We start from the raw sequence: 14,212 nt of genomic DNA on the forward strand, positions 1-14,212 counted from the left end.
CTCAGAAAGTAACCAACTGTGACTAGTAATAATCAGATATTTAGAGATTAGAAATGCATGTGCAAACATCTTAATGTCAATTGCATTAAAAATGAATTTTTCTGTATGAAACTGTGTATATTATACCCTTCTTGGAGGTCTTTTTTTAAAGGTTAAAAACTCAATTTTATGTCTTACAGGATTTATACTGAGTTCAATATTGTATAACTGTACTGATATAACTGTGAACCTAAAAATTTATGACCAGTTTTGAAAGAGATGCATCTTTGTTCTGGAAATTGTTATTGAATATGTTAATGCTGTAATGAAATGCTTCTTCTAATCATGTGGTTATTAAATATTAAACCCAAAGTAACTAAAAAAAAAAGATTGTTGGCCTCCTGGCTACAGTCAAACTACAAACAGTAATTTCATATAGTAATACCCATCATATGCATATGCCTCTGCATCAAAGATGCTGAAAAAAGAAATTTACGAAAGAAATTTTTAACATTTTAATGGAGTGCATTTAATCTTCCTCCACATGAAACCTCATCTAACTCAAGAAATGATAAATGAAAGAAAATTGCCTAAATTGGGATTTTGATAAATTTTACCCTGAATATATATCTTACTTAATAAATAGCAACAGAACTTTTAGTGTATTTTGCTAGATTGTGTTAATGCGACATCTGAATCTTCTACCTACTCGCACATCCCAGCCTCCTTCCACCATCTCTATTAGCCCAATGTCTTAATCTTCTACCTATTCCACGTCCCAGCCTCCTTCTACCACCTCCGTTATACTTTGCAAAGGGGAAAACCTTGCAGAGTAAATACTTCCGATTATGGAGGTGGAATTACAGGTGGCCATGAGCTGCCAACATGGGTGCTAGGAACCAAAGTGTGATCCTCTGCAAACGCAGGTAGTGCTCTTAACTGCTGAGCCATCACTCCAGCCCCAACATCCTATTATTAAATGAGCTATTTCATGGTATTTAAATAATATATTGAAATATACACAAATTTGCCTTATATATTCATATATAAATAATGTCAAATAGAACCCACCCATAAAGACATTATATATAGATGTGCATATAATACCGAATATTCCCTACCCCTCCAGTTATTAGTGTGCTGATTAATACCACAGGCATCATTTTTGCTTGGATCTTTTCTATTTAGTTTTTATCTTAGTCATATGTGCATATACACATTTAAGAATGATTTTTTTATTATTTTTATTTTATGACATGTCTGAGTGTATTGCCTGTATGTATGTAAGTGCTCCCAGGTCATACAATGCCCTCAGAGGTCAGAAGAGGGTGTCAGATCCCCTGGATCTGGAGTTACCCATGGTTGTTAGCCACCACATAGGTGCTAGGAATCGAACCCAGGTCCTCTGCAAGAGCAACCAATGCTCCTAACCACTGAGCCATCTCTCCAGCCCCAGGATGTTTTTATACTAACAATGCAATCCAATTTTCATGAACTTCCTTTTTGCTTATTTTCTGTATAGAAATTGATATTGAACGCTGTGTACGAGAGTCGGTCAACCTGTTTTGCTGGACTCCTAAAAGTGCAACATACAGACAGCATGCTCAGCCTCCAAAGCCAACTTCTGAGAACAGTGGAGTCCGAAACACGCCGCCATACTTCTCTGCTGACTGTGCAGATCCTCCAAAGACAGACCTGGTATGTGTTAGCACATAGTTTGTAAATTCTACAAGACAGATGATAATACATCCTACTGTCATTACTGCTCTTAATATTGTCATTTATGTTCTTTTAATGTAGCTAGTATAGCCGGGGTGGTAGTGCATGTCTTTCATCCCAGCAGAGGCAGGCAGATCTACATAGCAAGATGTGAGTTCAAGGCCAGCCTGGTCTACATAGCAAGTTCCAGGCGAGGTGGGGTTACAGGGAGACTCTGTCTCAAAAAGACCAAAAAAAAAAAAAAAAAACCCCAAAATGTAGCTAGTATATACGATTGCATTCACATGGCTATTTCACAAGACCTCCATGTTTCCTTTGATATTATAATTTGGAAGATAGTTTTGACATATTCCTCCATGTGACAAGTTTTGTTTTATTTTTCTATGTAATCATACTGTTTGGTAATACATCAACTTGTTATATAATAAGAGATTACAGAATCAAAGGAAGAATTTTTAAAATAGAGAAATGGTTAAGAGTTGTTAATATAATAGGAGCTTATTTGTTCATAACAAAGGAAATAATGTTTGGAAAACTATGCCATTTTGTTTTCCAAAATTGCCCTTCTATTAAACATAACTTACAAATAATGTCAACATAGTTGCCATTTTCAATTCATGTGTTCCAGAGATTCCAGTATTACCACATTATCTTAATTATTTTTTAGAAATTGAATTTCAGTTGGGCTGGGCATGGTGGCACACACCTTTAATCCCAGCACTTGGGAGGCAGAGGCAGGTAGATCTCTATGAGTTCAAGGCCAGCCTGGTCTACATAGTGAGTTCCAGGTCAGCTGGGGCTACAGGGAGACCCTGTCTCAGACCAAAAAAAAAAAAAAAGAAATTGAATTTCCATTTATATGTATGCATTATTTTGGTGATAACTAGTTAAACATAAAACATTTCAAATTTTACTTGACATGTTAATAATTTTTATAATTATATTGTTTTCAATTATGTTTTTGCAAGATTTTTTTTTTGCATAGGGGACTGGAGAGATGGCTCAGCAGTTGAGAGCATTGACTGCTCTTGCAGAAGACCTGGGTTCGATTCCCAGCACCACATGATGGCTAACAGCCTTCTGTAACTCCAGTTTCAGGGATCTGATGCCCTCTTCTGACTTCTGCAGGCATTGGACAACATGGGCTCACCTACCCACATGCATGCAATACATTCATACACATAAAAATAATAAATGAAGCTGGGTGTGGTGGCGCACGCCTTTAGTCCCAGCTCAGGAGGCAGAGGTAGGCGGATCTCTGTGAGTTTGAGGCCAGCGTGGTCTACATAGTGAGTTCCAGAACAGCTGCGGCTACAGAAAGACCCTGTCTCAAAAAGACAAAATAATAATAATAATAATAATAATAATAATTTCTATGATTTTTTTTCATGTTCCTAAAGATGAGTGCATCCATGTTTGCACATTTTCCTATCACAACTGAATTACATTCATTAATTATTAACAGAAATATAGCTACTAAAGAGGGAAGTGCCCTATGAGTATAGGTAAGGAATATTATGATAAATTTCTAAAATAGCCTAGGCTGGACATGGTGATGCATGCCTTTAATCCCAGCATTTGGGAGGCAGAGGCAGGCAGATCTCTGTGAGTTCAAGGCCAGCCTGGTCTACATAGTGAGTTCCAGGACAGCTGGGGCTACAGGGAGACTATCTCAAAAAAAAAAAAAAGATCTTAGGAGGTAAGAATAAGAACCTATATTTGTAAATTAATATTTTCTTACTTTTCCAAATGTAGACTAGGCCTCCCAAGGAGAAGGTAGGTTTTCAAACACTAGTAGTAACAGGGTTTGATTCTTTTGTGTGGTTTAATAGCATTGCAGTGTGTGGCAGATGGAAGAGGGGAGAGAATTGTTGAGATTTTTCTTTATTCATTGATTGATACTCAGTTTATTTCTGCTTCTACTTGGATTCTGTGAATATGCTTCAATAAACATGCCTGTACAGATGTCTCTGGTATGCTGATTTCATATCTTTGGAATACTCATTAATGGAATTGCTGAGTCATATAGTAGTTATAGTTTAACGATTTGAGGAACCTTAACACTGTTTTCACATAAACTGTAGTAACTTCTATTCCCTCCAACAGTGTGCAAAGGTTTGCTTTGCTCCACATCCTCGCCATCACTTGTCGTTTGTCTTTTTTGATCATAGCCATGCTAACTGAACTAAAGTAATATTCATTATAGTTTTTTGATTTGCATACAACTTTTTTCTTAATGAAGGGCATTAATGCAAAAAAAAATAAAGTTAAACATTCTTCTAGTCATACAATATAGTAAGGGTTCCCAAAGAGCTTGTTATTTGTTTCCATTTGCATTTCTTTGACTATTAATGATGTTGAACATTTTTCAGATACCTACTGGCCATTTGTATATTTTCTTTTGAAAAAGGTCTGCTCAGGTCTCTTACCCACTTTTAATTATTGTTACTATTTTTGTTTGGCTGTTTTTATATTGAGCTGTTTGGATTCCTTGTACATTCTGGATATTAACTACTTATCAGACATAATTTGAAAATATGTGCTCCCAACTTACAGATTTTATTTACTCATTTCCTGTAGTGCACAAGAGTATTTGTCTATTTTTGCCTTTGTTTCCTGTGTTTAGAATGTTATTTAAAAAAACAAAACTGCTGATCCCCTATGTTTATGTCAGTTTCATGGTTTGTGGGGTCTTACGTTTCTAAGTCTGTGATCCATATTGAGTTGATTTTTGAATAAAGGTTATATTTCATTCTTCTGTATGTGTATGTCCAACTTTTCCCATGCCATTTCTTGAAAACACTCTCTTTTCTTAAGTGTGTGTTCTAAGCACCTTTGTCAAGCGTCTGTTGAGTCTTAAATCCATGTGGATTTATTCCTAGTCTTTCCATTCTATTCCATTGATTTTTGTGTGTTTCTTTTATGTGTGTTTCAGTAATCTGCTGTTTTAATTACTCTGGCTTTTTAGTCATCTTGAAATCAAGTAGTATGCATTCTGTTCTTTTTGTTCAAGATAGCTTTAGCTATTTGGAGTCATATGTGGTTTGATATGAATTTTATGTGGGTTTTTTTCCCCCACATCTGTGAGGAATGTCATTTATATTTTGATGAAGATTATATTTGATTGGGGGGGGTCTTTTTTTGAGACAGGGTCTCTCTCTGTAGCCCCAGCTGGCCTGGAACTCACTGTATAGATCAGGCTGGCCTTGAACTCAGAGATCCGCCTGCCTCTGCCTCCCAAGTGCTGGGACTAAAGGCATGTACCACCATGCCCAGCTCTAGTAGTATGGACATTTTAACAATAATGAATCCTCCAAGCCAGGAAATGAGGTGTCTTTCCATTTGTTTGTGCCCTTCAATTCTTTCATCTATGTTATATATAGTTTTTGTTGTAGAGCTCTTTCACCCATTTGGTTAAATGTATTCCTTAGTATTTATGGTACTTTGAATGAAAATGTCTCCCATAGGCTCCAAGCTTTTGAACATTCCCTCTCCATTTGGTGGTGCTGTTTGGAGTGGGTCATGGTGTGGCCAGCATAAGGAAGCACATCACTGGGGGCTGACTTTGAGAGTATATAGCCATGTGTACTTCCAATGTGCCTCTCTCTGCTTCCTGAACCTGCTTAAAGTTTAGTTGTTTACTCTGGCTGCCTCTTGCCATGCCTGCCCCACCGTGATAGACTCTTATCCCTCTGGAACCGTGAGCCAAATAAACTCTTCTTAAGTTGCCTTGGTCATGGTGTTTTTTCACAGCAATAGAAAAGTAACTAGTATAGTATTTTTGGTAGTTATTTTATATTGGGTAGCTATTTAGATTTTTTTCAAATACTCTCCTATTCCTATATAGTAAAACTGATTTTTATTTTTTTTATATTCTGTAACTTTGCAAAATTTATTCATTCTATTCTAAGATCTCTTTATGAAGATACTGAATTCACCATCTTTCTCTACCTTGATAAGATTGTTTGTCCTCAGAGAGGATTGAACTTTATCAAATGATTAATCTCTTTGGTTGGAAGTTTTTCTCTTTTAATGTAGTAATATGCTATATTTTTAAATTTTCTTGTATTTCTTCTTAGTTCTGCATTCCTGAGGTAAATTTTAGTTACTACAAAAAAAAATTTAAAGGATGCTGACTATATTTGATCCGCACTTTTATTTATGTATCTATATTTATAGATGCTAGAAGTTTTAAGTTTTCTCTTCCTTTATGTCTCAGTCAGGCTTTGTTCTTAAGATTATATTTCTTTCCCAATTATTTTTAAAATATTGATTTCATCTATTTTTTTCATGTTCATAGAAGAAATTTCTTTAAATTTTATTATTTTTATTTTATGTGTGTACTGGATAGCTTTCGTGTCAACTTGACACACCTGGGTTGAGGGAGCCTCAGTTGGGGAATTGCCTCTATTGGACTGGCCTGTGGCCATGTCTGAGGGGCATCTTCTTGATGAGTGATGTGGGAGGGCCCAGCCCACTGTGGGTGGTGCCACTCCTGGGCAGGTGGGCCTGTGTTGCATAAGAAAGCAGGCTGAGCAGGGGCCAGGGGAGCAAGCCAGTAAGCAGTGTTCCTCCATGGCCTGTGCTCCAGCTCCTGCTTCCAGGTTCCTGCCCTGAGTTCCTACCTTGGGCTCCCTGATGAACTGCAACCTGAAAGATGTAAGCTGAATAAACCCTTTCCTCCCCAAGTTGGTATTGCTCAGAGTGTTTTGTCACAGCAATGAAGAGAACAAACCAGAACAATATGTATGAGTGTATTGCCTGCATGTAGGTAAGTGCACTTGTGTCGTGCAATGCCTGCGGAGGACAGAAGTGGCTGTCAGATCCGCTGGAACTGGAGTTACAGACAGTTGTTAGCTGCCATGTGGGTGCTTGGATTCGAACCCGAGTCTTCTGCAAGAACAACCAGTGTTCTTAACCAATGAGCCATCTCTCCAGCCCCATAGAAAATTTTTTATAGAAATATTTTTCAATCTGAATTTTTCTTCTTTCCCTTGTTTTTGAAGGTTCAAATTTAAATGTTAATCTAAAGGTGAATAGATAGAAAAATTATATGTGCCTATCTTATAAATGCATATTTTTAGAAATTGGGATAATCACAATTTAAATTCATATGCTTTATATTTTGTTAGATTCTTTATTCAATTAAAAATGGCTTTTGTAAATTGGAACATCATTGTCCTCGTTGATACCAGTAAAAAGAGAGCTTGAAACTAGTTATCAGAAGAAATGTAAGTGCAACTTTATACCTCTGTCTATAATATTTGTTCCTTGAAATGCGCTGCTATTCTAGGAAAAATATACAAGCTTTGCTGTTTGATAGGGTTGGTTTCAAGTTTCAACCCTGCTTATTTTTTCTTCTGTGACCTTGAATAATTCCCATATTCTCCCCACCTCCCTATTTATAGATGAAGTATGTGTATTTCTTTTCTCATTTTGTGACAGAATACAGAGACTTGAATGAAGGGCTTGTTTGGCTTACAGTTTCAGACGTGTCAGTCCATTAGGCAAAGGATGTAGTAGAACAGAACAGCTCATGTGATGGCACCTGGACAGCAGGAAATGAGATGCAAGAGGCAGTCAGGACAAGATACGCCCCAGAGACACAGCCTTGGTGATGTACTTAGGCCAGCTTGGGCCTGCCTGCTCTCTTTCACCACCTCCCAACAATACCAGCATAATATGAACCCATCAGTGGATTTAGTCCTTCATTAGGTCAGAGACCTCTTGGTCTAGTCTTGTCTGGAAATGTCTTCACAAACACACCCAGTAGTATGTGATCTGTTGTGCATTTCTCAATGCAGTCAAGTTGACAAGATTGCCACATCTTAATTATATTAATGCTTGTATTTAGCACTGTCACTTTATAAGCAACGTATAAGCTACCCAATTCAGTTATAGCAAGCATATTTAAATGTAACCAGTCATTATTACATACTTGACAATTTAAGCCTAAAAAATTTCTGTTTTTAAAAATTTTATTGACACACCTTTAACCCCAGCACTTGAGAGGCAGAGGCAGGCAGATCTCTGTGAGTTCAAGGCCAGCCTGGTCTACATAGTGAGTTCCAGGACAGCTGGGGCTACAGGGACACCCTGTCTCAAAAAGACCAAAAAAAAAAAATGTATTGAATTTTTTGTGTACTTCATACAGAACACCTTTTGGGGGGTGTCTTTTTGAGACAGGGTCTCCCTGTAGCCCCAGCTGGCCTGGCATTCGCTATGTAGACCAGTCTCACAGAGATCTGCCTGCCTCTGCCCTCCAAGTGCTGGGACTAAAAACGTGTGCCATCACACCAGGCTCATACAGAACATCTTAATAATCAATCTTAATCATCTTTATACTCCCTTCCCCATTGACACTCTCCCATAGCCCCACCCCCCACTGGAATTCATACATTCTGTCATTTGTGTTAAGGCCTATCATGTCAAGTTTAGTGTTCCCAGACATACCTGAGTGCAAGTTCATCCGCTAGAGTCAAGTCAGCCTATCTGGAGTCCTTCCCTTTAAGAAGATCAGCTCTTCCTCACCCAGCAGTAATCAGCTGCCAATAATTCTTCGACTAGCATTGGGGATTATTGCCCATTTCCACAGTTCTACAGTGGGGTTTTCTCTGCTTGCATTTGAACAGGTCTTGTGCATGCTGACTCCATTGCTATAGGTTCATCTGAGTGAAGTCCCAGGAGCATTGAGGACTCTTATTTTCATATGGTCATGCACCTCCTCCCTGGCTCTTAAAATCTTTCTGCCCCCTCTTCTGCAATGCTCCCTGAGCCCTGGGTGGGTCTAGTTTAATATAGGAGTCCTGTCCAAGGACCCACATTCTGCAGATTCTTACTCTCTACACTTTGGCCATTTGTGACCTTTTATGTTCCTGGCCCTCTGTTGTATGAGGGGTCTTCATTGATGAGAATTGAGAGATGCACTAGTGTTCTCTTTACCCCTTGTTCTGTGTTCTGTGAGTCTAGATGTAGAGGTTGCATCCTAGATGTGCCACTTAGGGTTGGGCAGTTCACAGACAATGTCTCTGTGTGACCAGTTGTGCAACTCTGTAATAGTCTCCGTCTGTAGCAAAAGAAGCTTCTTTGATGAATGGTGACTGGGATACTTGTCTGTAAATATAAGGATTCATATTTTGCACATAGTAAGAAATTACATTTTTCTAGGGATTTGACAGTCCTTAGGATTTGACTATGTTTATAGTACCACACATGAGTTTCCTCCCACTGAGTGGACTTTAAGTCAAGTTAGTAACTATTGATTACCCCCAAGATGGTGCCACTACTGCACCAATGTCATTTGCTGTGTCGGTCATTGATGTAGTTATTAGAACTTGAAGCTGGGCTTGGACCATCAACTGATGTTCTCCCTTACTAGTTTGCATAGTGCCCTCCAAAGCTATGAAATCTAGCCTTCAGGGGATGTGACTTCTTGATCGGTTCCAGCTCCATTGCTCCAAATCCTGTGTCCAAAGTATGCCCTGTTTTCAGCAATAGGGTCTTACCATCAAGTTCTGGGAGGCAATCAAGGGCTGTGAGAGTAGCCTGTATAATTTTGGGAGTCTTGTATACTACCGTGGCCAATAACTCAAAGGAAAGTTTCTCCTGTCTGGCACTGTTTCTTGTTATGTAGCCTTCAGCTGTACACATAGACTCATGTAGAGCTATTGTATGTGTAATTTGTCAGTAGGTTTTCAGACTAATATGGTTCCTTCTGGTTTGTTACACTAGCTAGGCATTATTTAGCTCTCTTCCCTCTCTCCCTATCTAACCCTCCCTCCTCACACACCCCATTTAAAGTGTCCCCATTTTCCCTGTTTCTCCCTTGATAATACCAGTCTCCTACAGTTCTACCTCTCTTGAGAACCTTATTATTATTATTTTTTTTGGTCTTTTTGAGACAGAGTCTCCCTGTAGCCCCAGCTGTCCTGGAACTCACTATGTAGACCAGGCTGGCCTTGAACTCACAGAGATCCGCCTGCCTCTGCCTCCCAAGTGCTGGGACTACAGGTGTGCACCACCACGCCTGGCTCTCTTGAGAACTTTTATCCCCAAGGTTCCTTGTTTAATGCTCCCTCCATCTTCCCATTTAAATACCCCCACGTTACCCACTTCCCCCTAGGTAACATCTTTCTTCTACTGCTCTTCTCTCTCATGTTCCTTCTTTCACTTTACCTCCCTGGTTACTTTCCATTTTCCTGGTCTCAGCAATTACATCAGGACATATACTTATATGTAAGGATTTGGTGCTAAGATCCACAAATGAGGGAGAACATACATCATTTGTTTTTCTGAGTCTTTCTTACTTCACTTAGTATAGCAGTTTCTTCTTCCATCCATTTACCTGCAAATTTTATGATTTCATCTTTCTTTACCACTGAGTAGAATTCCATTGTATAAATGTACCACATTTTCGTTATCTTCTTATCAGTTGGGGGACACAGGTTGCTTCCACCTCTTAGCTATTGTGAAAAGCGCAGCAACAAACATGGATGTACAAGTGTCTCTGTAACAGGATGAGTCCTTTGGATACATGTCAAGGAGTGATATAACCAGGCCAAATGGTAGGGTCATTGTTTGTTTTTTAAGAGTTCTCCACACTGCTGTGTATAACGGTAGCATGAGTTTGCATTCCCACCAGCAGTGGATGAGCGTTCCCTTTTCTCCCCATCCTTGCTAGCATTTAGTATCTTTGTTCTCTTGATCTTAGCCAGTCTGACTGGGATAATGTGAAATCTTAAGGTGGTTTGAATTTGCATTTCCCTAATTACTAATGATGTTGAACACTTTTTAAGATGTTTCTTAGCCATCTTTATTTCTTCCTTTGAGAACTCTCTGTTCAGACCCTTAGCCCAGCTTTTAATTGGGTCGGTAGTTTTCTTGGTTGGGTCTTTGTTTTCTGAGTTCTTTATGTAGTCGGGTTGTTCCTCTGTCAGATGTGTCACTGGTGCAGATTATCTCCCACTCTATGGGTTTTCTCTTCACTTCCTTGGTTGTTTCTTTTGCTATACCAGAAACTTTCTAGTTTAATGAGGTCCCATTTGTTGATTGTTGACTGTAATTCCTAAGCAACTGATGTTCGATTTAGAAAATCCTTTCCTACCCCTATGTCTTATAAGCTACTGCCAATGTTTTCCTCTAACAGTTTCAAAGTTACAGGTTTCACATTGAGGTCTTTGATCCATTTGGAGTTGACTTTTGTGCAGGGTGAAAGAAAAGGGTCTAGTTTCAGTCTTTTACAGTTGGAAATCTAGTTTTGCAAGCACCATTTGTTGAAAATGCTGTCTTTACTGTGTGTTCTTGGCCCCTTTGTCAAATATCATGACTGAAATTGTATGTACTCATGTTTGAGTCCTCATTTATGTTCCATTGATCTGTGTCTATTATTGTGCCAGTACCATGCTGTTTTCATGACTATAGCTCTGTACTATACTTTGAGACCTATACCAGGTCACTCCAGTATTGCTCTTTGTATTCAGGTTTGCTTTGGCTACCCAGAGTCTTTTGTGCTTCCATGTGAATTCTAGGATGGTTTTTTCCTAATTCTGTGAAGAATGTCATGGGGATTAGGATTGAGATTGCATTGAGTCTATATTTTGCTTTTGGTAGGATGGTCATTTTCACAATATTAATTCTTCTGATCCATGAGCGTGGGAGTTCCTTCCATCATCTGGTGTCTTCGTTAATCTATTTCTTTAAAGATTTAAGATTTTTATTGTAGAGATCTTTAATGTCTTTGTTCAGGTTTATTCTGAGATTTTTTTTAAGCTATTGTGAATGGGAGGGTTTCCATGTACACATTCTCTGATTGCTATTTATTGGTATATATAAAGATTGCTGATTTTTATAGATAAATTTTGTAACCTGCTACTTTACTGAAAGTGTTAAGCATTTCTAGAAGTTTTTCTGGTGGAATTTTTGGAATCTGTTTGGTAAAGTATCATATCATCTGCAAAAAAGGGATAATTTGAACTCTTCCAGTTAGTACTCCTTTAATTTCCTTCTCTTGTTTTGTTGCTCTAGCAAGTTTCAAGCACTATATTAAAAAGGAGTAGAGTTAGTGGACATCCTTGTATGGTTCCTGTTTTTGATCTGATTGCTTCCAGTTTTTTTCCATTTAGAATGATACTGGCTGTGGGTTTGTTTTTCATAGGTTTAATTATGTTGAGGTATGTTCCTTCCAGTCCAATTCTCTTTAGGGCTTTTATCATGAATGCATGCTGAATTTTGTCAAAGGCCTTTTCTGCATCTATTGAAATGACCATGTGATTTTTGTCTTTGAGTCCATGTATATGATTTATGACATATATTGACTTACAGATAGTGAAAAGTCCCCGCATCTCTGGGAAGAAAGCTAATTTGGCCATGGAAGATGATCTTTTTGATGTGTCTATATGTGGTTTGCAAGTGTTTTCTTGAGAATTTTTACATCTATGATCATTAAGTATATGGGTCTAATAGTTTTCTTTTTTGGTTGTATGTTTACCTGGTTTTAGTATTAGAGTGATGCTGGCTTCATAGAAGGAATTTGGGAGTTCTCCCTCTGTTTCTATCTTTTTGAATAATTTAAGTAGTATGGGTTGTAGATCTTCTTTAAATGCCTGGTAGAATTCTATGGAAATCCATCTAGCTTGTACTTTTTTTAGCCAGGAGGTTTTGTATTACTGCTTTAATTTCCTTTATGGGTCTGTTTAAGCTGTTGATCTCTTCTTGGTTTAGTGTATAGTTTGTTTCTCCATTTCTGTGATAAAACACTCTGACCAATACCAATATGGGGAGGAAAGGGTTTATTTGACTTATACCTCCCAGATCACAATTCATCAGGGATCCTAAGGTCGAACTCAGGGCAGGAACCTGGAGGCAGTAGCTGAAGCACAGGCCATGGAGGAATGCTGCTTGCTGGCTTTCTCTCCTGGTCCATGCTCAGCCTGTTTTCTTATACAATACAGAACAACCTGCCCAGGGGTGGCACTGCCCACAGTGAGCTGGGCCCTCCGACATCACTCAAAATCAAGGAAATACTCCACAGATATGGCCATAGACCAGTCCAATGGAGGAAATTCCCGAATTGAGGCTCCCTCAACCCAGGAGTATCAAGTTGACAACTAAAGCTATTCAGAACATTTAGTTTTGGTGATTTCCCACAATTTTAATACTCATTTAAGTTTTCAAATTTACTAGAGTGTAAGTTTTTAAAGTATTCCCTTATGATGTTCTTGATCTTTTTGTTGTCTATTATGATGTTTCCTCTTTCATCTATGAGTTTGTTGAATTGAATTTGCTCTTTCTTTCTTCTGATTAACTGGGCTAAGAGTCTATCTTGTTTATCTTTTCAAAGAACCAACTCTTAGATTCATTGAGTCTATGTGTTGTTTTGTTTCTATTTCATTAATTTCTACACTGATTTTTGTTATTTCTTCTCATCTGCTGCATTTGGGTTTTATTTGTTCTTGTCTTTCCGGAGTCTTGAGTTGCAATGTTAAGTCCTTTATTTGTGCTCATTCTGATTTTTTAATGTAGGCACTTAGAGCTATAAACTTCCCACTTAGAACTCCTTTTAAAGTGTCTGAGAGGTTTTGTTGTGTTTTCTTTCTTAATTTCTTCTTTAACCTATTCATCTTTCACGAGTGTATTATTTAAGCTCCATGAGTTTGTGTAGTTACCAGGGCTCCTTTCACTGTTCATTTTAAGTTTTGTTGTGTTGTGGTCTGATAGAATGCATGGAACTATTTCAGTTTTGTTTTGTTGTTGAGGTCTGTTTTGTGCCCCATATGTGGTCAATTTTACAGAAAGATCCAAGGGATGCTGAATAGAAAGTGTATTCTTTGGGGCTTGGGTGGAATATTCAGTAGATGTCTATTAAATCCATTTGATATATGCGATCATTTAATTCAGATGTCTCTCTGTTTATTCTTTGTCCAGTTGACGTGTCTAATGGGGACAGCATGGTATTGAAGTTCCCTACTGTTACTGAGTTGGGTTTAACCTGTGTCTTAAAGTCCTGTAGTACTGTTTTTATGAAATTGGGTGCACTAGAGTTTGGTGCATATATGTTCATTATTGTAAATATCTTCTTGGTCAATTGTTCCTTTGATCAGAATGAAGAAACCCTCTTTATGTCTTCTGGTTTGTTTTAATTTGAAGTCTATTTTTTCAGATATTAGAATTGCAATCCCTGCTTGTTTCTTGGTGCCATTTGCTTGGAATATTTGTTTCCATCCTTTCAGGTATTCCCTGCCCTTGAAGGTGAGATAGATTCCTTGCAGACAACAAAAAGATGGATTTTGTTTCTTTTTTTTTTTAATTTATTTTTTTAATTAAAAGAAGCATTTCCTTACAACAGCATTAACCTATTCAATAACATTTTTCTGAGCTAGGGTACATCTCTTTCAAAATTGGCTGTACATTTCTAGGTTTACAGATAAATTATTATGCTTATATAATCTTTTACTCATTATAAACTCTATAAGACATAAAATTAAATGAGGTTCCAACGTTTAAAAAAGATCTCCAC

General features: G+C 37.9%; 1 protein-coding gene across 2 annotated transcripts in view; it reads left to right on the forward strand.

Annotated features, from left to right (window-relative positions):
• Positions 1 to 14,212, forward strand: part of Tbck (TBC1 domain containing kinase) — a 245,798-nt gene that overhangs the window by 161,497 nt on the left and 70,089 nt on the right. For both annotated transcript variants that reach the window (XM_008841262.3, XM_008841261.3), the window contains exon 23: positions 1,502 to 1,677. In XM_008841262.3, coding sequence (XP_008839484.1) covers positions 1,502 to 1,677 — 176 coding nt within the window. The remainder of the gene's footprint in view (positions 1 to 1,501; positions 1,678 to 14,212) is intronic.

This window comes from Nannospalax galili, unplaced genomic scaffold, assembly GCF_000622305.1.
Source record: "Nannospalax galili isolate Female #2095 unplaced genomic scaffold, S.galili_v1.0 scaffold41, whole genome shotgun sequence".
NCBI classification, from domain to species: domain Eukaryota; kingdom Metazoa; phylum Chordata; class Mammalia; order Rodentia; family Spalacidae; genus Nannospalax; species Nannospalax galili.